The sequence below is a fragment of the Diplotaxodon limnothrissa genome, linkage group LG23, assembly GCF_057381915.1.
Source record: "Diplotaxodon limnothrissa isolate DT_005_m linkage group LG23, D_limnothrissa_male_GT1.1, whole genome shotgun sequence".
NCBI lineage: Eukaryota > Metazoa > Chordata > Actinopteri > Cichliformes > Cichlidae > Diplotaxodon > Diplotaxodon limnothrissa.
Window position 1 is genome coordinate 49,726,495 of NC_140617.1, and position 22,943 is coordinate 49,749,437.

Here is a 22,943-nt window from a genome sequence, read left to right on the forward strand (position 1 = left end):
CCGTTTACAGCTGGAACAGTTTTGCTTCTTAGTGCTTGGGAGTATAAATCTATGAGACGTGTGTGGACGCTGCGCTCACCAAACCAAATGAAGACGCCACAGACATCAAACTGCTAGTAACTGACAAATGCTTTATTCCTCCCATGTTTGGGGCCTGCTTTTGTTACAGCTATGTACACATGTCAAACACAAGTGCTGACAGTACTGACGTGATTTTCAGAGACCACACCTCCTACGGCACCACCACCATCACATCGTGCCTTTAACTCATCTACTCCTGCCAGGTTTACAATGGTAAGTATCAAAAGTGTAAAAATCTGCTGGCATCATCCACACAGAGGTGAAAACAGCATCAGCCATGCTTTCAGGCAGCTTATAAAATAGAGGTTTGACTAAAAACAAAAAGCTGATCAGGTCACTGTGCTGTTTCTGTCAAAGCCTTCAGAGCTGGCAAGATGTCGTCTAGGTGGCTCACTCCTGTAACACACAGAGAGAAGAGCAGCAGTAGAAATCTCAGGCTTAAAGTCAGCTCGGCCAATCCCAGCCCAGGATCGTCTTAAAATCACATGACAACGAGCAGTTCACAACGAGTCAGTGCTCGGAAGGCACCCAACACCACAATGATTCTGACTGAGAGCTCCTGGAAACACCACGATCTGTTCATCTTCATGTTTCCTCAGTAATATTGGATGAGAGTCCTGGATTTATTTCTACCAAGAAGTCATTTGTAAATAAAATAAATAGAGTTGGTTGAATTTACCTAGAGTCTGTAAGATTCCTGTAACCAGGGCATGGAACACAGGGAAGAACTCCTCGTGCTGTTTCACCTTCATGATGATGCTGAAAAACAGGAGCAAAGATTGAAGCAGGCCTGAGCAGCTGCCATCTGGTAGTCCAACTCATGTGTGAGAAAAGCAAACCTGTCAATATCAATGTCTCCCAGCAGCTCAGGGAACCTCGCCATGCTTTCAATGGAGGACACCAGTCTGGACACATGTTTCACAACTTCAGCAGGAGAAACACCACCGTCTGACAAAACCACAGACAGCCCTGTTAGTCTCATGCTGAATGATGCTGAATGACAGTAATCCATTCAGTGTAATATGGAAGACTCTCCTGATTATGGAAGCAGCATGAAAAAGAAGCCGTTATGAAAGCTACTGCTGTGGTCAAGGTCAGGAGGAAGATGCTTGTTAGTAATCGAAAACAAAGAGTCACAGCCAGTGGAGACATGACACTAATCTAACCACACAAAAACAAAGAAGACGATACAGTTATACAAATATTCATTTTTGTCAGTCGGCCCCATCTAGTGGCCAAGGCGTGCATTAGCAGATAAGTGTAGGTGATGCTACCTGCAGGGAGTAGCAGTGTTCGGCAGGTCCAGGCCTCTACAGTCACTGCTCTTATGTTCCAAACACTCATTGTTTTTAGTTTACTCTGGACAGTGTGTCTGCCAAGAGTTTTAATTAAGCACTACTGTGCAGTACTTTGGAATATCTTGGATGTGAAGAACGAGCAGTTCACATCCACATGTTTATACAGTCAAACAATGGATTATCATGAGGACATTAGCACGGTGGCACGGTGGTTAGCACTGTTGCCGCACAGCAAGAAGGTCCTGAGTTCAATCAATTCCACCATCAGGCCGGGGTCTTTCTGTGTGGAGTTTGCATGTTCTCCCCGTGTTTGTGTGGATTCCCTCCGGTTACTCCGGCTTCCTCCCACCGTCCAAAGACATGCAGCTTGTGGGGATAGGTTAATTGGATAATCCAAATTATTCACAAACTAGGTGTGAATGTGAGTGTGAATGGTTGTCTGTCCCTGTGTGTTGGCCCTGCGACAGACTGGCGAGAGGCAGGGTGTACCCCGCCTCTCGCCCTATGACAGCTATCCCTGAAAAGGAGAAGCGGAAGCGAATGGATGGATGGATGGCATTAGCACTAGTACCTCCTCGTACAGGTCTACTCTGCCTCCAGGAGTGAGTTTGCTTATTTTAATGACTCTTAGTTACTTTTAACTTCAGGGTTTCAATCCAAACGAAGGAAAATGTGTCCAGGAGATGCTGATAGAAGCCCAGACTGTCATACTGCATAAATAACATCCATAACTAGGCACTGTGTGTAAGTCACCTAGATCAAGGATATCTCGAAGGTTCCTCATGGCATTGGTCATCTCTCCCAGTTTAGTGTAGACCTCATTCATACGGGGGTACACTCCTCTCAGAGAGGTGACGTCAAACAGCTTCTGAAAATGAGACACCATGGACTCCAGAGTGTGTCGAGTGGGGCTTCTGAGGACCTAACAAGGAAAGAAAACGCTGCAATAAGCAGGCTTCTCTGAAGTATACGCTCAGACATGTGAGCCACCGCGCCCTGCAGTGTCATTTACACAACAGCCTGATAAAGTACTACAAACAAGAGTAACAAACTTGTACCTTATCATCAGCCGAGGCATTTTCCAGCATGGCGTCTACAAGCAGCAACATGTCTCCAACCTCTGCTGCTTCGTCAGTGTTATAACCACCATCGCATGGTTGTAAGGGCATTAGTCTGACAGACAGTTCTTTTAAACTGCACTGAAGACCCTACGTACAAGCACGCATGCACAGGAAGTTCATCTTCAAAGCAAACGTCACATACCTAACCGAGGGCTCGAGATAGTTTGGCAGGTTGTTGGTGTTTACCTTCAGCAGATGGAGCTGCTCTGCCCACACTTTCAGTGTAGACAGGACATCCTGGAAGTCCGGTCTGTGCACTCTCACAGGACCTTTATGATCAGTTACAACTGCACTGATCTCATTCAACAGCTGAAATTTCAGGAAAGAAAAGAAGAAATATTTCTGTTATGTCAGGAAAAAAGGCTCAAAGCAGTACGTGCCCGAGACCACATCAAGTCACACTTACATGATGATAGTAGACACACAGCCGGGCTTCCTTGGCTGGGTCACTGATGAGCTCGCTAATCTCAGCTGTGCCGTCTTGTTTTGGCGAGCTCCACAGGAAGTTGGCTCTGCGAATGAGAAATGAGATGAACTCCTGGATACAGAAATTCTGTTTAATTTCAGGAACAGGGGTCAAATTCACTTTGGTCCTCTTCACACGGTTAAAGTCTGGACAGCAAAAAACTCACGAGACTCATATTTAAACACTATTTGGAGGTTTTTTGTTTGTCAGTGGGAGTTCAGTTTCTACTTAAATTGGATTTTGTGTCTATCATGAGTCACAATGCAGTGCATGACCATTTCTAATGGAGTGTGACTGACGATAGGGCTGCTCAATTAATCGAATTTTAATCTTGATTACGATCTGGGCTTTCAACGATCATTAAAAATGACTGAGCCGATTATTAGCCCCTCCCTCGTGCTTTACAGCTGCCGTGAATACTCAGAATAACACCTCTGAGCGTATATTGGGTTACATCGTAGAACAGCTGACTGCAGTTGTGAGTTTTCAGAATCGGCTCTCCGAGCAAAAAATGACAACACCACGGAGCGCAAGTTTGATACCATCATGGGGAAGCTCACGGTTCTCCAACAGGAGATTGAGAGACCAGTGTCGGTGTCGGAGTGTTAGAGAACAGCTTGAAATTCTCATGAGTTGTTGCAAAAGAAAAATTACCATCATAATGCAGCTACCCCTTGGTGCCAGCTGTGGGCTCAAGGCTGGAACTGAACAACAACTCCCTGATAACGACTGTGTTGAGTCTGTTCCTTCCCTTTCCCTGCAAGGCCACCTGGGTTGGCTGGAAGACTGTTTACTAAGCCTGGCAGGGCGAAGGACACTGTCTCAGCTGAACTCTGGACTAGGGCTGGCACGATTAGTCGACTATCAAAATCGTCGACGACTAATTTAATAGTCGACGCGTCGTTTGAAGCTTTGTAAGATCCCAAAAGACGCAGGAATAAGTAGCAGGATTTAAGAGTGTAATAACGGACTGAAACAGAAGATGGCAGCACTGCACGTACAAGGATGCCAGCTGCCGTTAAACCCCGAAGAAGAAGAAGCTGTGTCCCAGAATTCATAGCGCGGCCCTGCTCAGTTTCCAACAATGGTGGCAGCTAGTTAGTTTTAATATTACTCTTATTATTCTTTCTGGGTCACAAAATAAACGTTTAACATATTTTCAAAAGCGCTCCGACGTTTTCGGAGACGTCTGTTACCCACTAGCTCGATAGCTAGCCGGGGGCTAGGCTAACTAGAGCCGTGAGAACAGCGGACTCCCGGCAAATCGTTTTCAAACCCACCGCCGTCTTTCGCTACTCAGGTTAAACATGATATATGAGTCACTTAGATAACTTAAAACTGTTATTGTTTGGCTTTTTTCAGTGTTTTATTTGTTCCTGAGTAAATCGGTTTGGCTGAGATTAAAGTTATAGTTTTTACACAGCTGAATAAACGTCAAGCAGACAGCTGATTATCAGAAGTGTGAGATGCTCCAGAATTTACTCCGGTGTCCTGTTATATTTTAGATAGCAAGGAGTTTATTAAACTCCACCGAAACAATCTGCAAATTTCATTAAAATTCATTAAACTATCATCTTGGCTTTATTCTTAGTTAGCACCTTAAACACTTAAAGCTGTAAGCTAATGATAGTTATATAAGAGCAGATGCTGCTGGTGCAATAAGCAGTACGTTTTACGTTCAATGGATGATGATCTGATTAGTCGACTAATCGCAAAAATAATCGGTGACTAGTCGACTATCAAAATAATGGTTTGTGGCAGCCCTACTATGGACACGCACACATATACTGATACTGATAAGCACTCACTGATGCATCACCCTCCCTACCCCGGATCCAACGCCACCTCCAACGCTTACCTCCCCTCTGATGTGGACATCGGGTCAGCTGGAGGCGCAGTCGAAAGATTGCAGCGGTCCCAGATCAGATGTACACACTGGAACTCTTTCCCATGTTGCTGTCTGTGTTTATTGTGCTGTGGTGTGTTGATATCTGTGCATTCCTGTATTATCCTTCTGTGTTACACATTTTGATGTTTTTTTCCTCGCTACCTATCCTGACCTGTCTCCCCAATGTGATGTTTGTGTATTGTATGTACGGTCGGCAAGGTCTGTCATCTTGGTTGTGGGCAAAAGACCTGCAACTGACAAATCTCATCATCTCTTTACTCTCGCGCTGCTCCGTGTGGCAAATCGAGCACACCTCTCTGCGTTTCTAACACGTGTCACAACAATTAAGTTGTGGGCCTGGGCCCTACAGTGGGCCTGGGCCCTGCCTGGGCCCTACAGTGGGCACGGGGCCCTACAGTGGGCCTGGGCCCTACGGTTATTATTGAGATAATCGCTGATTAATCGACTAATTGAAGAAATATTAGGCAAATTCGTCAACTATCAAAATAATCAGCAAAGCGGTTGCTGATGGGTTTTCCGTCCCTTCTCTGTATTATTGTGGGGTGTTTGCTTTACAACAGTAAGCACCTTGAGGCGACTGTTGTTGTGATTCGCTGTTATATAAATAAATAACAACACTTCCTCCTGATACCAGGACTCACAGTGGGCCATAGAGGGCCCAAGGCTGCTTAAGAACAAGCTGCTCTTTACCACATAACTGACTTGGCAGATGTTTACACCCGATTCCCCTCACAGTACAACCTACAAGGGTTTTACAGTATTCACTGCCCTTCACTGGCTCCACATTTTGTCAGCCTTGTTTGAAACTGGATTCATAAAATGCAAATTCATAAAATAAATAAATGTAACTTTAACAAAAGTGTTCATCTTTTAGTCTGTGAAGGTTGTCAGTCATCCAGGTCATTGTAGTCTAAGGAGCTCGGAAAGAAAAGGGTCTGGATTTCTTTGAAGTAGGGGTGGGCGATATACGATAGAAACGATATAAATTTGGCCAACGATAGAGATTTAGACTATATCGCTCTATTGCGATAGCGCGTGTTGATGATGTCATCAAGCTGCGCTGGCTTTGGCCGAAAGCGTTGCAGCGGCTACAGCCATTATCATCTGCAAATTATGCCGACAGTCACAGCAAAGAGATGAAGCACTTTTGAAATATGGGGGAAGCCAAAAACTGCGCTTCCTCCACTTCCGTAACATTGATTCATTAATGTTGAATTCTCTGCAGCTGCTCTGTTCCCATGTTGTTGCAGTATATTAATGACTAACCTCGTATTGTGGATGAATGATCTCAGTTGTTCTCCTGACTGAAGTTTGCCCCGTGTACAGCATCCTGCTATGCGACTGCATTTGTCCCTGACCACCAGAATCCCTCACGTTAACTTTTATCGTGTGGAAAAAAAGTTGGCTTCATCCTCCAGCTTCACTGTGCTAATGTTATGCTAACATAGCTGTGTCGCTAGCAGTCACGTAGCACAACATTATATACCAGCTAGTCCAACTCCAGTAACCCTGCAAACGCCACTGCTGTTTAGTTTTCTGTCTTCATTTATGTTGGAAGTGATAGCAGAGCTGTACATTTGAATTAGTTAAAAAAATCTCTGTCAGAACACGGTATGAAATGTTTAGGTGGAAACTAGCGAGCTAACTTCCTGTTAACTTCTAACTCTGTTAAATTTAATAAATTCTGTTTGCATGGATGTTAAACTTAATTGTTACACCTGGTAAAGCAGCAACGCTGATGATTTAATTAAAGATGAAATAATTTAGACAGTTTAACTCTCAGTGTTCGTTTGACTTTGGGACCTGAACTGACGGAGTTTTGGACCCAGATTACTTCGCGAAGCTCCTCACTACGGCAGCGTAATGCTCTGACATCCATCAAGCAGTGCTGCTTACCAAAGTTGTACTAAAACATTTTTTAACAGATTTCTGCCAAAATCGGTTCGAGGTCAGTAAGCACAACCAGAAATCATACATGAGGCACACTCTCGATTTTTGAGAAAATTAAAGGATTTTAAGTCCTTATAGTGTGAAAAATACGTTATACAGAAGAAAAGAATATATCCTGATATATATCGTTACCGCACATGCTTCAAATTATATCGCAATATGAATTTTAGGCCATATCGCCCAGCCCTACTTTGAAGGTGTTTCATCTGAGAAGTTTCTTCAGTTCTAAGAGGAGGAAGTGGAGAGTCCCAGCTTTTATTACACCAGTTGCTCTTAGAACTGAAGAAGCTTCTCAGATGAGAGGTGAAACACACATGTCTGAACACAGACAGTGGAAAAATGTCAGTCCTAGTTTTACTGGATCTCAGTGCAGCATTTGATACAGTTGACCACAACATATTACTCAAACGACTGGAGAACTGGGCAGGTCTTTCAGGAACTGTACTAAACTGGTTCAAAACATACTTAGAAAACAGGAAATACTTTGTATCAATAGGTAACTTCACATCTGAGCAGACTAGTATCACATGTGGAGTTCCCCAAGGTTCCATCTTGGGACCCCCTCTGTTTAACATTTACATGCTCCCACTGGCACAGATTATAAAGAACAACAAAATAAACTATCACAGCTATGCAGATGACACACAAATATATATCACAATGTCACCAGGAGACCGAGGCCCTGTACAGGCTCTTGGTAAATGCATTGAGGAAATCAATGACTGGTTGTGCCACAATTTTCTCCAGCTAAACAAAAACAAAACTGAGGTAATAGTCTTTGGCGCCAAAGAAAAACGATTACAGGTCACCAGAGAACTTCAATCTATACATCTAAAAACCACAAACCAGGCGAGAAATTTGGGTGTAGTGATGGATGCAGACCTAAACTTAGAAAAACACATTAAGACAATAACAAAGTCAGCTTACTATCACCTCAAGAATATATCAAGGATAAAAGATCTGATGTCTCAACAGGACCTGGAAAAACTAGTCCATGCATTCATCTTTAGTAGGCTTGATTACTGTAACAGCATCTTTACAGGTCTACCTAAAAAAATCAGTCAGACAACTACAGCTCATTCAGAACTCTGCTGCTCGAGTCCTCACTAAGACCAAAAAAGTGGACCACATCAGTCCAGCTCTGAGGTCTTTACACTGGCTGCCTGTCCGTCAGAGGATAGACTTTAAAGTTCTGATGCTGGTCTATAAAGCTCTGAATGGTTTAGGACCAAAATACATCAGTGACCTCCTGACCCAGTATGAACCTTCCAGATCCCTCAGGTCATCTGGATCCGGTCTTTTATCAGTTCCCAGAGTCAGAACCAGACACGGAGAAGCTGCATTCAGCTTTTATGCTCCTTATATCTGGAACAAACTCCCAGAAAGCCTCAGATCAGCTGAAACACTCCAGGTTGAAGACTCACCTGTTCTCAGCTGCATTTGAATAAAGCACCAAATCCACACTTTTAAGTTTAAATTTCAAAACTTACATTTAACTACTGATTTTATCTACTGTTCTGATTTTATCTGTTTTGATTTTATATACTGTTTTGTTTGTTTGTTTGTTTGTTTGTTAAGTGGGTTTAGAGCTCTGGGTAGCTCCCCAGCTGGGTCTAGACTGGGTCTAGAGAGTATTTTAAATTCAGGGAATTTAAAATAGAAAGTAGCTCGTCCACAGAAGGACTGGTAGCTCCCCTTACGATAAGGGTTCAGATCGCGCGAACAGGTGTGAAATGTGTGTGTTTAGTTAGTTTGTTTGCTTGTTTTAATCAATTTTAAATCATGCTTTTTATTTGTTTTTGTTTCTAATGTCTCTGTAAAGCACTTTGAATCACCTTGTTGTTGAATTGTGCTATACAAATAAATTTGCCTTGCCTTGCCTTCAAGAAACTTAAAGAAGTCCAGAAGCTTTTCTTTCCAAGCTCCTTAGACTGCTTATCTTTTAGTTTCTACAACTTGGAGTCCACCTGTAGTAAATTCAGTTGACTGGATACATGTTGTGAAGTAGCACACTTGTCTATATAAGATCCTATAGTTGACAGTGAATGTCAGGGCACAAGTCCTGAAGTCCAAAGAGCAGTCTGCAGACCGCAGAGACAGGACTGTATCGAGGCACAGATCTGGGAAAGACTACAGAACAATCCCTGCAGCACCGATGGTCCTAATGAGCACAGTGGCCTCCAGATGGCTCTGAAGCTCAGACCTGGGCAAAGGTTTATCGTCCAAAACGACAATAACCCTAAGCCCACAGCTGAGATAACAAAGGACTGGCTTCAGGACCAGTCTGTATATGTCCTTAAGTGGCTCAGCCGGAACCAAGATACAAATCCAACTAGACATCTTTTGAGAGATCTGAAACTGCTAGCAGCAGCCAGTACTAGCCCTCAGCCTCCTAACAGGTTCAGAATCGCCTTGTTTTAAAGTTATTGCATTCACTGAATTTTCAGAAAACCTGACCCCTGACCTTGAAGTCGAGGTCACCAGGATTCAAACTAGTCTCCGATTTGTTTTTATTACATGTAACTATGGTATCAATTTGAAAATCCTACATCGCATTGTTCTCGAGACATCGCATTGACAATGTGACGTGCACTGACCTTGGGTCAGATTGGTCTGTTTCCTCCAGGTTCTTCTGCTGGTGCTCTGACTTAGAGGGGTAGAATGAGGCCAAATTTGAGGCAATCTGAGGTCAGATTAAGCCTCGCTGACTCAGTCAAACTTCCCCAAAAACTCACAGCATGTTCCCGTCTGCATGTCTGAGCACGTCTGGGGCACAGGCCTGACTTTTGAGCATGGGCCCTGCTACAACATGCCATGTTTGACTGATGTGGATACGCTCACTTTGACTTGGTATTGTTGTAGTATTATTTGATATGAGCCCTCCTCTACAGATCTGCACAACAGTATGGCTGACTGCCCTCCCTAGACAGTCTAGAACAGACTTTACACACTGTTCAATGATCTTGTGTGTGAGGTTTTCAAATATCTTACTGTTGATCTGCAGGAGACCTCTGCTGGGAGGCTTGACGCTGCAAAGCCAATCGCTGCTCTTCTTTTTTGGTGATGAAATGGAGTTTCCTCTGAAGCTGGGTTGCCTCCTCTTTCTGTTTCGACAGCTTTTGCTCTAGAATCTCACACCGTCTCTGAAAGTACGCAGAAGGTTTTTCTTTTACCAGTACACGGAAACTGCAAACCACTGAAACATGAAACATAACATTAATGTTTAAATGTGTGCTCTATGAGAAAACATGCAGTCGATGAAAATAAACACCTACACTCATCTTAAAGAGTTCAGGGTAGCCTGTTAAATGTTTGGGAAACAGCTCAAGGTTCAGTGTTAACTTTGGTGACTTTGTTCATTACAGATAATATGTTCACATCATGTAAACTTTAGCAGACACCTGGAGACATCTGCTTATATGAACTATAGTGTTTTTTCAGTGTTTTACATGCACAGAGCTGTTCAGCATGACTAAGACTTCCAAAAGAAATTTAATTTACTTGGTGCCGAGTTGTAAGAAGTAACTGTGGCTTCGAGTGCTTGTGCCGTTTGTTTTGACTCTTTGTAAATGCCCTTTTGTTAACGGGAAATTCAAAGACAGTGAAATAAAAAGCTGAACGACCCACGTGTGCTTCCAGTTTTTCCTTCTGCAGTTGCTGTGTGTGGCTGTGCTGCTGGACTGCCTTGCTAAGGTAGCGGTCCTCCAGATCCTGGACTCTGGTCTTCACCTTGTCCAACAGTTCCTCCAGCTCTGTGACCCTCTGACACTGCTGAGCTGCTCGGCTCATGTGCTCCTGAACCTCCATTCTGACGACACACAAAGCAAAGCATGTCTGCACCTGCTGACTGCAGTTTGTGTAGTCCTAAGGCCCTGAACGGCTCGCTGAATACTTTATGGCAACATGACTTCAAACTTCTACGTAAAATTATTAAAACAGCATCAACAAGTTAAAATCTCAAAGGGTGAGAAAAGAAGAGCACATGTAGCCAGAAGAATGTGCCAGACTCTTACTCTGGATGGCATCACCATGTCGTCTAATAACACTGTGAGGAACCTTGGAGTCATTTTTGACCAGGATATGTCCTTCATATTAAACAAATATGTAGGACTGCTTTCTTCTATAGACCTCTCTGCATTGAATCATATCTGTTATTAACCTCTGTCTCTCTTCCACAGCATGTCTTTATCCTGTCTTCCTTCTCTCACCCCAACCAATCACAGCAGATGGCCCCGCCCCTCCCTGAGCCTGGTTCTGCCGGAGGTTTCTTCCTGTTAAAAGGGAGTTTTTCCTTCCCACTGTCGCCAAAGTGCTTGCTCATAGGGGGTCACATGATTGTTGGGGTTTCTCTGCTCTAATTTGGAGTCTTTGCTTGAGAATATAAAGCGTCTTGAGGAAACTGTTATCATTTGGCCCTATAAACATAAACTGAATTGAATAGAGCTGAACTGTTGGAGAAAAGCCAAGCACCAACAGAAACTGCCCGACACTTGGTGAGCATACATGCTCCATACAGACTCCATCTCAGCAGTGTGCCACCCAGTCTCACATTTCATGCCTGTACTGGTCTGTGAGGATCAAGAAATGTGTGTTCCTGATACTCATCTGATGTTGGAGAGGTTAAATGACAGCAGGACAGGTGGTCTATACAACACTGCATATACATTATTAATATCCAGCAGTAGCATTGCACATGTGTCACTGAAACAGACCCCAGCTCTCCTAGCCACGTTACAGGACAGTCTGAGGTTCAGTCCAGTAAGATGACATTCGTAACTGCAATAATGTCCTTGGGGTGGGGGGCTATTTACAGTTTCCATGTTTAAACAGATAGTTACAAACATGTTTCACTGAAAACATCACTAAATAACATCCCAGCACCACTTAGGATGTTTCTTACACAGTGCTGAACTTACTTGAGCTGGTTGTTGGACATGACAAGCTCCTGGATCAGGGCCTGCCTTCTCTCCGAGTCTGTGAGCATCACCCTCAGAGTTGTCCTCAGCTCAGCAGCCGACTTCTTGTCCAGAAGGACCAAATCTGCAAACACACAGACAACCGTATACATTACTCATCAAATCACACTGACAAGCCAAACATTTTGCTTAAAACTCAAAGTAGAATTTATAAACAAGTAAACAACAAAAAGACCATTTAAATCATTCTTTTCATTTAAAGTTGCATGTAAATTAAATCTATTGACATTTAACACAGTAACTATATTGTTGAGCCACTTTAATTTTAAACACTCTGTCCTTAGCCGTCTTCAATTCTGATTTTTGTTTCCATGTATAGTTGTTACAGTCTTCAGCCTGATACGATTGTTCACTTTCGGCCACCGTAACACGTGACCTTTGATAAAGTCTCGTAGTGACAATTCTTACCTGCAGGACTCTTATTCTCAGCGGGATCTGCAAAAAACACCGGTTTAAAACCATGATGTTGTAAACGTTTGTTCACGTCATCCCACTCCACTTGTTCCTGCTGCAACACACACAAAATAAAATAAAATAAAATAAATACAGGCCATTTACAAACCGTCACTGACAGCGGAGTTCAACACTTTCCAGTTAACACAAATACAGCTCTACCTGAAACTGCTTGTAGCTCCACAGATAAACATATGTTTGATTTCTTGACTGTAAAGCATAAGTAGTCCTGAAGTCCATATCCACGCGTAAAAACGTCCCACTCAACGTAAACCCAGCTTTCATTAACAATGCAGCTCGTGTATCGGAGAGCGGTCGCTAAGCAGTGTATGAAAGGCGATCCAACAACCCAGCAGCCTCGGACCACCTTAATCATGCTGTTTTAATCACGTAGCTTACCTGTTTCATCGGTTCGGTCTGCAGAAAGAAATCAACAAGTGTCCAAAGGGCTTCAGTGAAAAGCTCTTCTTTTGGCGTCTCAACACAACTCGGGAACCTTCGTTTAATGTATTCTTTACTCAGCCATTCACATTCATTCACCTTAGACTCCCTAAAGTGGTTAAATTAAGTCCTTACTGTAAGTATTTCCTGTAGAAAGTCGATAAATAAACGTCCACTTAAAAATATAATTGTAATCGAGCAAACAGGCACAGACTGTGTTAGCAGCACTAGTAGCTAACAAGTTAGCGTTGGCCCTGAACGTTAGCTTAGCAAACGTAGTGAACAAAGAAGGCTGGTTAATTTAGTTTAAGTTACCAGCTGTTGATGTACACTTTGCTAATTTTTAGACATCTCATGCAGAAAATATGCTCCTTCCGTCATTCAAATAAGTGCGCGATGATGTCACTATAGTAAACCAATAGGAAGTGGTTATTCGACTTGTTCACCAATCAGCTTACACAAAAAAACTATCCGACAGGGTTTTTTTTTTCAAACAAGTGTAACAAGCAAACTATCCGACAGGTGTCGTGCCAAGGTAGGTATCCCCCCCCCTCTCTTCTTCTTCTTCGTCTATCTTGTCAAACTTCAGGTGCATTACCGCCACCTTCTGGGCTGGAGTGTGGATCGGAACAGTTTTACACCTATGGTCTCATATAAATACTTATTGCTCTTTAAAAACCCAAATATTTCCATTAGTTCCTTTTAAAGGATACTCCGGCTCAGCCCCTCACTTCCTGGCTGCTAAACAGGCTTGGGAAAGAGACCTAGGCCGCTCTAGAAATGGTCCAGACTGGCAGGAGATTTGGGCCTGTGTCTCTAGGATATCTGTCTGTAACCAAGATAAATCGTTTCAGTTCAAAATTGTGTGATGTATTGATTGTGCATACATCACACCCTCTTTAAAAAGTAAAACAGATGTAAACCGCTCCCCTGTATGTTAGATGTGAATGGGGGGGGGACTTTATGCATTGTTTTTGGTCATGTGGGAAAATTCTAAGGTTTTGGTCTGATGTTGCAACAGTGCTTTCAGTTATTTTCATTCCTGCTGTTCCTCTGGACCCTCTAGTTCTTATACTGGGAGTAATGGACAATCTGGTTTTCTAAGGCAAACACAAGAGGCTGTTCCAGTTGTTATTTTTCATCCAGAAACAATATCCTGCTCCTCTGGGGCAGGCTAGCCATCCCAACTAAGAAATCCTGGCATAACATTGTACGGACTGTATTCCCAATGAATATATAACTTGTATGCTCAACTCCATCTTGGACTCTTTCCACAGGCCTGGGACCCATATCTACGTCGGACCTGTACTGGCATCCTCCTTGTTGCAGGGCTTTCCCAAACTGAATTAATTTGCCTGACTGTTGGTCTTACTGTGATTTGTTTTGATTCCTGGAGGGGTTATGGTTTACCTCAACTGCCTTGTATGTGCCTCAAAACAGCCTGAGCTAAGTTCTGGTTTTCTTTTGTCTTTGTCTGTTACTATGAAGAAAATCCTAATAAAAATATTAAAAACAAACAAAAAAAAATCAAATATTTCCCTATAAACTACACCACCTGTGTCCCTTTGAAATATTTCTTTTACCCTTAATTGAACTCTATTCTTCTTCAATTCAGATTTGAGCATTTGTCTTTCCCGTCTATGTTTACCATATTCCAACATCACATGTTCAAATGTTTCCTGTGGTCCACAACGTTCACAATTCCCTGTCTCATTCTTGTTCATCTTTTTTAGTGTTATTTAAACCTATGTGACCAAATCTTACTCTTGAAATGATATCTTCTTTTACTTCTATGACTTCTTCTACAGTGTCCCACTGCTCTCTGTATACTATAATAATATACCTTTCCCTGCTCTGTTCCTTTAACCTCACCTTTACTGTATATTATATTCATATCTACATGACTTTTTCTTGTTGCAGCTTTTGCAAACTTATCAGCCTGTTCATTTTCATCCAAACCGACACGGAAAATGTATTTCTATTCCCGTATGTTTGACTCTATAGATTAAATGGTAAATGGTCTGTATAGCGCTTTACTTGGTCCTAAGGACCCCAAAGCGCTTTACACTCTGCACAATCATCCACACATTCACACACTGGTGATGGCAAGCTGCAGTGTAGCCACAGCCACCCTGGGGCGCACTGACAGAGGCGAGGCTGCCGGACACTGGCGCCACCGGGCCCTCTGACCATCACCAGTAGGCAACGGGTGAAGCGTCTTGCCCAAGGACACAACGACCGAGACTGTCCAAGCCGGGGCTCGAACCGGCAACCTTCCGATTACATGACAAACGCCCAACTCTTGAGCCACGATCACCCAGATCAAATGAATTATATCAAAAAACAATATTGTGTCTAGAATCCAAACACATATCACATATGCTCAATGGTGCGCTACTAGAGTCTGAGTAAGGCAAGGCAAGTTTATTTATATAGCACAATTCAACAACAAGCTGATTCAAAGTGCTTTACAGAGACATTAAAAAACAAAAACAATAAAAAGCATGATTTAAAGTTGATTAAAAAAAACAGTAAATCAAATATTTGTACTTCCAGTAGGTGTCATGGTCTGCGGTGGGTGGCTGGAATTTCCATAAGGCTCCTGAACTGACCTGGGATCCGCCCCTGGGCAGGGCCAACTCCAGCTCCCGCACACCTGGAGCCTATTGCAGGCAATCAAGCCAGAGGGATTTAAACCACACGTTGATGTTCATTCACTGCCAGTTCGTCATCAACACATGTTGGTAACAGGCCGTATACGTTAAGTTCTTGCTGTGATTCATCCTGTTAACACGACTCTCTTGTGCTACAGTTGCTGTATCCACCTTGGCTCACACTCCACCTCTGGACTCAGGATACCTAGTAATCATTCTGGAAATCTCTCTGTGCCTCACCTGCCTGCCCTCCTGCCATCACACTCCATCTGAAGCCCCGGATCTCAGGCCAGCTTTTCCACGCCACTCAGCCTCCCCTGGATCTTCATCACCCCCCTCTCAACACTCCAGGTCCCTAACTGCAAGTAAGAATTGCTGCTCTTACAACTGGCCACTGCAGAGCTGCCTTCACTACCTACCTAACTCCTATATCCTCTTCCTTCAGTGTGACTGTTCCCCACTCAGCTCCGTTCCGCATCTCAGGCCTCATTCCCTCGCCATAGCCACGTTCCCCAGGCCACGCCGCACCAAGACTCCACGTCTCGTTGTTTTTTGTCTTTGCCACGTTTTTCTCTTGCACTTAAACCTAATAAATTGTTGCATCATCTGCTGTCTCCACTCTGGGTTTCTGCACCTGAGTCCTGTTCAGTACCGGCCACCCGGCCACGTGACAGTAGGAAGCACAAATACTTCCTACTGGTGCCTCCTCTACCCAGTTTGAAGTGATTAAAACTGCTACAGTTCTCCAGTATAAACTGTTAGGTCATCAGTAATTCTTTTATTCATCACAAAGCTTCTTTCTGGAATAACAAACACAACACTTGCTTTATAATCTAACAATTACGATGCATCAGTATTTATCTCCACATGTTCTGAACACTTTTCCTGTATATGATCATATCTGACTTTTCCCTTGTGTAATAAATGAAATCAGGAGTTGTCATATATCCATGGCAGTAAAATTGAAAATGGTTCTGCTGGGTTAATATTTTTGCTACTAATTCCTGTCTCATTTATTTTTCTCCTATAATCCAACCAAAACTTCTCATGGGCTGCGTCCTCCTGAGGCCGCATTTGTAGACCGATTACGTCACAGCGACGCGCCGAAGGCTGTCCAAATTCTTGTTTTTTTAAATGAACTTTATTTAGAACAAAAACAATGACAGTCTCAAAGAGACAAGCAACATATTGAATCATTCAGAACAGAATCACACCTCCTTTTTTCTTTTCTCCCAATCAGAGGAATACACATCACTGCCACAGTGCAGTTGGTACAAGGCTGTCCAAATTCGTAGACTCCTCCGAATGCAGCCGACAAATGCGTCCTCCTTTTTCCCGAATTTGAAGGATGGGTCGGGTGTGTCCTTCATGGCCTACCATATCCCAGAATTCATAGTGCTAGTGATGGTAAATTTGATTCTTTTTACTGAATCGAGTTTTAATGAGTCACTCACCAAATTGAATCGGTTTTTGAGTCATTTGATTCACTGAGTCAGTCGACCAGAGAGTGCAAAAAAATGTACATTTTCACTCAAACTTAATTTGTTTCTCTTTTCATGTAAATCCCACTGCTAAGTTGAATGATTCTAAAAAAACAACAACAACTATTTTATGGAGCAAAAAGGAGCAAAAACATTTCTAAAATTAAGCAATTTCCTATCAAAATTGCTTAATAAACATTTATTTTGTTTATTTTTATTTTATTAGTATTTTCCTTAAATGTGTCAAATATATATTTTCTCATCTAAATGTCCACTGAGCTGTGAGCCAGGGGGCGGTAATGCACCTTAACATTGGTTGCCAACCAAGCATATCTATATATATATATATATATATATATATATATATATATATCGCATATTTGCAAAAGTGCTTCGACGTTTTCAGAGACGTCTGCCACCCACCAGCTCGATAGCAAGCCGGGAGCTCGAGGGTCACTGATGCGGCCGAGAACGGCACAACTCCCGGCACATCATGTTCAGATCACCACGGACTGTCGCTGCTCGGGTTAAACGTAATATATAAGTCACTTAGACAACCTAAAAATTTTATTGTTTGGCTTTTTTCAGTGTTTTGTTTGTTCGTGAGTAAATCGGTTTGGCTGAGATTAAAGTTATTAGATTAGATTAGATAAAATAAAACTTTATTAATCCCCGGGTGGGTTCCTCCTTGGTTTTCACACAGCTGACTAAACGTCAGACAGAAAACTGATAAACAGTGTGTGAGATGGTCGAGAGTTTACTCCAGTGTCCTGTTATATTTTAGACCGCAAGGACCCGACGGCCGAGTTTATTAAACTCCACCGAGACAGCGGTGACGCAGATCAGAAGGCTGGACCGTCCAATTTCACAGCCGTTTACTTCCGGCCTACCCGACCTTCTGAGGACCCGGCCCACGTAGACCATGTAGACCGGGTCCTCAGGAGGATGCAGCCCATGAATTTGGACGCGACCTCTTTCTCTTAATTATACACCTTGCTTCCGTGTTTATGTCCTGAGCAGAGATGGGCAGTAACGCGTTACAAGTAGCGTGTTACTATAATCCGATTACTTTTTCAAGTAACGAGTAAAGTAAGGGATACTATTACAAAAAAGGTAATTAGATTACTGTTACTTTCCAGTAAGCACGCTGCGTTACTAAAACCGTGATTTCTTTGCGTCTCATGACAGTGACGTAAGCGTGTGCGACGTTCGTGACAACAGCTGTGTGCAGATCAACAATGGATCATATAACACGTGCTGCAGATAGTATGAGCGTGCAGCGTTTAAAGCGTGGAAGTACTGACCTTACTTTGAGTTTGATTCCGCAAAAAGTGACAAAAACATTTGCGTCTGCTGTTCACCGTGTGGGAAGAAAACTTCTTTTTACAGCGAAAAAACCCCTGAACTCCCGAGCAAACGCCAAATACGCTGCCGCTGGAATGTGAACTTCACAGAGAAACTGCCGTATCCTTCCACTGACCGCTGCGGCACACCTGCACCAGGGTAAACCTCCGCCTACCTCACTCCTGCTATACAGGTGAAAATAGAGCAACAGGACCGCTAGTCTTTGATTTTATTTATTTTCTGCTGTGTTTTACTTGCATCTATTTGAAAGACTGAGTGTAAACACACAAAATATTTTATTTTATGAGCTGGAATGTGCAGGAAATAGGTTTAAATGTTAAACTAATTTCTTCCAGTCAGAGAATGTTGCATATAATCTAATGTTTGCTTGATGCATAAAGTTAAAAGGTTAAAACTAATAAAACAAGTTTTAAAAAGAGACTTTTCCATTTGATTACATTTTGTATGATGGATTATGCAGAAAAAGTAGAATTGGGCTGAAAGATCTATCGATTTATCAGCTACTCAGGTTGTAAATCGTGTTTTTAAAAAGTAACTAAGTAACTAAGTAACTAATTACTTTTGAAAATAAGTAATCAGTAAAGTAACCGGATTACTCTTTTCAGGAAGTAAACAGTAATTAGTTAATGATTACTTTTTTCAAGTAACTTGACCAACACTGTCCTGTGTAACTGAAAATATATTCTATTTTGGTTTTATACATTGATTAATGACCTGCAGAATGTCCTTATCATATTAAGTGATTCATAATTGTCACTTTATGCTTTCTCCATCTCTAACGTGAAGACAACAACAATGTCCACAGCACAATGTTGTGCTGTGGACATTCATGTGCTTTTTTGTGCAGAGGAGTTTTTTGTTTCCTGTTCTCGTGCTGTCCTACCATGGAAGCACAGCATGAGTGGAGGTCTCTCTTTTGCCTCTTGTACCTTCCCGTTGTTATGTACTTTTCAGTGTTTTTCAAGGTCGGGGGGTCCCATTTCACTGCAGGGCAACCTGCTTGTGACAAATAAAGCTTTGATTGATTGATTGATTACATACTTTAGGTTCATTTTTTGCAGGTGGGTTTCTGACAGAGAACAGGCAGATTTAGAATATAACAGCGGCGCTCTATAGATGGATACATAAAAAGATCAAAAATTACATGTATGTGCTAACTTTCTAAACACTTTGTTACATTTATGATAAAGTAGATACAACACATTTGCGTCGGCCTTGGCTCATAGTTCTTGTCTTTAAATGAACTTTGTGTGTGTTTCAGGTCCTGCACTCTTTAAGACTAAATGAACCAGCATTGCAGCCATGAGTCACTGTGAGCATCACAGGGAAGGTTGAAGCCGCCCACTGCACCTGTAAGGCCGGAGTCATGGAGACCTGCACCCACGTCACTGCTCTTCTGTTTAATGTAGAAGCAACAGTGTTGATCTGTGGCACAAGGACTGTTACAGATGAACCTGCATACTGGGTTTTGCTGGGTAATATGACCAAGATACAGCCAGAGGTTGGCCATAAGATAGACTTCTCCTCTTCAGCTGCCCAAAAAAAGGCTCTTGATCAAAACATAAACAGACCATCTGTAGTGACAGGTAAAAGAAGCCGTCCTCAAAAAAGAAACATTCCACCTGCTACTGTGGAGGAGTTGGATCAACTGATGGGAAAATATTTCTCCAAGCATAGTTCCGTTCTGAATAACCCATAATGTTTTAATTTAGGGGGGCATGTAAATAATTTGCATTTACTGATAATGTAGTTACTAAATACCACTGTTCAAAAGTTGAATGAAGAAACAAACAAATGTTTGCCTATTTTTAATTAAAACCACTTTGTAGAACATCACATCAGTTACAATGTAGAATCAATGTCATGTATAGTTTACAAACGACAAAATGTTCACATAAAATCATGACAGCATTTAAATAATTTCACCCACTATAGCGTTCTGTAATTTACTGTCTCTTTTGAAAACCTGTCACTACATAAACAGCACAAGACTTTTAAGAGTATTTAAAAAGAGCATTTCCCCTGGTTTTACTGCCACACTGGGAACCTTTGCCATCAGAAGGGTCGCCTCTTCACCCCGACATGGATGAAGTAATCTGATTGGCATGCTGGTATGTAGCATGTGGTTTGAAGCAGGGATTTCGTAGTGCCCCATGTGTAGCGTCGGAACTCAGTCACGATGTGTTTCATTCATTTCATCGGCTGGTTTGCTGCAATAATGAAAAACAATTAGCATCTCTATAAATAGAAGGTAGTTCTGCAAAATCACTCATTAGGATGTTGTTCTAATTTGCTATGACCTCAGAGCGCATTGAAAATAAAACTAATAGGCTATAAAGAGTGATATGAACTTATTTAGATCTTACCTGAATGAAAATGTGTGGAGCACCAACAGATATCTGTGGATGATAGAGAACTGGATATCAGCTGGTCTCACAGCTGCTATCCAGGCTAGACGCCTTCTCTTGGTAACATCCGATACATGAGCTGCCTCACGTTGCTTCCAGGTGAGGAAATGATAAAAAGAGAGCCCATTTTCCAGCTTATTCCCTTCCCGAAGTGCATGCTATTGCTGATGCTATCTGTGTGCTTTCGCTCCTTTAGCCCTAAGCTTGACCTGCTAAAATGGCGCTTCGGTGGTTACGCCCCCTCCCGTGACATCACGCTCCAAAGCCCTATAAGAGGGGACTGAGGTAACACCCCTGTGGGACACCTACATTCAGAGTGAGGGTGGAGGAGGTGTGCTCTCCCATCCTGACGTTCTGGGGTCTGTCACTCAGGATGTCCGGTATCCAGCTGCACAGTGAGCTGCTGGGTCTCAAGTTGCTTAGTTTATTAACCAGTTTGTGGGGTTGAACTGTGTTGAAGGCCGAGCTGAAGTCCACAAACATCATTCTAACATAGGTGTTACGACTTCCAGGTGTGTGAGGGCTGTGTGAAGAGCTGTTATTATGGCGTCCTCTGTCGACCTGTTTGCCCTGTATGTAAACTGGTGTGGATCGAGGTCTGCAGGGATGGCAGCTTTAATGTGTGACATGATGATTTTCTCAAAGCATTTGGTAATTATGGGTGTTAAAGCAACTGGACGATAGTGATTCAAGCAGCTCACTGTGTTCCTCTTGGGCACTGGAACAATGGTGGCTGACTTAGCATTAGCTTGCGGCAGCACATAAACTGCTATTATTGTGATCGCTGTGAGCTCTCTCGGCAAGTAGAAGGGTCTACACTGAACCATCATGTACTCTGTGTCCGGGCAGCAGTGTTGTTAACTGTGTTGTTGGTGTATAATGTATATTTTATTTTATACACACACACACACACACACACACACACACACACACACACATACATATATACTGTATATATACATATTTGGTATATTCAGTAATGTGCATACATTCTTGTACATATATTTATTCTTATAATTCTCAGATTCCCATTCTTATATTTTGCTTTGTTCTTGTTGTATTTTGCACACCTCTGTTGCTTGTGAAGCTCGCACACAAGAATTTCACTCGCATGTGCTGTACCAGTGTACCTGCACATGTGATGCTACAATAAAAGTGATCTGATTTGTTGTTCATTGAGCGTGAGTTGGTGAGGAAGAGACTCGGAATAGCCGGTCTGTGTGGGTTAGCACGTAGCCTAGCCCTCAGTCCCGCTCTCTTCCCTGTGCCTCCGTCGCCTACGCCACTTCAGCGGTGGCATGGTGAAATTAGAGTCTGTGTCACTTTGGATCTCTGGGGGGAGTGAGTCCCAGTCACTGTCAGCGAAGGTGTGCAGGTTTTTGTGGTTTAGAAGCGTGAGCAGTTCAGCCTTACTGTACTGCATATGTGCTCCTGCATGTCGGAGGAAAAGTGAAACAAAAACACACAAAATAAAAAGAAAGCCGCAAAGTTGTGGAGAGCACCGGGCTGCTGTGACTGCTCGCGCCGCCCTCTTAGTTAAGATAACATCATTAAGATGTTAAATTTGCCGTTTAATAAATCAGGATGCTGTCACTGTCACTTGTTCAGCCTACTTTTCCTTTTTCTTTCTTTGGAGGACCAGACCTGGATCACTCTGTTAGAGAAGCATGAATGTTTACAGGGTGGTCAGGACATTCCCATTACCATGGCAACCATCCTTTGTCCTCCAGTCGGGCCTGTAGACTTGAAAAAGGTGGGAAGAGTGCATTCCTCAACAGGCCCAGGCCACATTCCTTTGAGGGGGTCTGTCAGTATCACAGTGTTACAGACTGCTTCCACCAACACCAGCTGGCATAAAACACCATGTTCTGGCACAGTTTCCCCGACGTTCACGGGGCCGATTGATTAAATGGTGATTTTTAGGATGGTAGCGTTGTCTCTGGAAGGAGGAGGACTGATTATAAAGCCTAATGCTATGTGTGACCAGGGTCCTTGGGCAAGTTCACTGCACTGGTTTGTTTAGGTACTAATTCTCTCTGGATTGGTTAAGCAGGCACACTCCACCCCCTGGGTGGTGTTAAGGTTCAAAATATTGGGGATGGAGACAAGAGAAAAAACCCACAATAACAACACTGGTCCGGCCGGGTTGAGTCAAACGATGATTTAATGATCACACACGTGGGAGATGGACACTGATGCAGACAGCCTCAAAATCTCAAAATGGTGGAGCATTGCTCAAACTTTTATAACCTCTGGTGCCTCCACCTTATCATAAAAGCCTAAACATTCACATGCTCTCTCTCATACAGCGCCTAAGCTACGACCTTGGCTCCCTGTTTA

The 22,943-nt window shown here is 42.8% G+C and overlaps 1 protein-coding gene across 2 annotated transcripts; it reads right to left on the reverse strand.

Annotated features, from left to right (window-relative positions):
* Positions 1 to 371: 371 nt before the first annotated feature.
* Positions 372 to 12,798, reverse strand: cep70 (centrosomal protein 70). Of its 2 annotated transcripts, none has more exons than XM_085348204.1 (12): positions 12,654 to 12,798; positions 12,210 to 12,309; positions 11,742 to 11,865; positions 10,453 to 10,633; positions 9,817 to 9,968; positions 2,907 to 3,012; positions 2,687 to 2,809; positions 2,438 to 2,587; positions 2,133 to 2,301; positions 921 to 1,029; positions 761 to 840; positions 372 to 477 (listed from the first exon to the last, which is right to left on the reverse strand). In XM_085348204.1, the coding sequence occupies exons 1-12, from the start codon at positions 12,660 to 12,662 to the stop codon at positions 416 to 418; spliced, it is 1,365 nt and encodes a 454-aa protein (XP_085204330.1). In that variant the 5' UTR covers positions 12,663 to 12,798; the 3' UTR covers positions 372 to 415. The 2 variants fall into 2 exon arrangements, with proteins under 2 accessions (XP_085204330.1, XP_085204329.1); XM_085348203.1 differs by lacking the exon at positions 12,654 to 12,798 and adding an exon at positions 12,417 to 12,539.
* Positions 12,799 to 22,943: the final 10,145 nt, after the last annotated feature.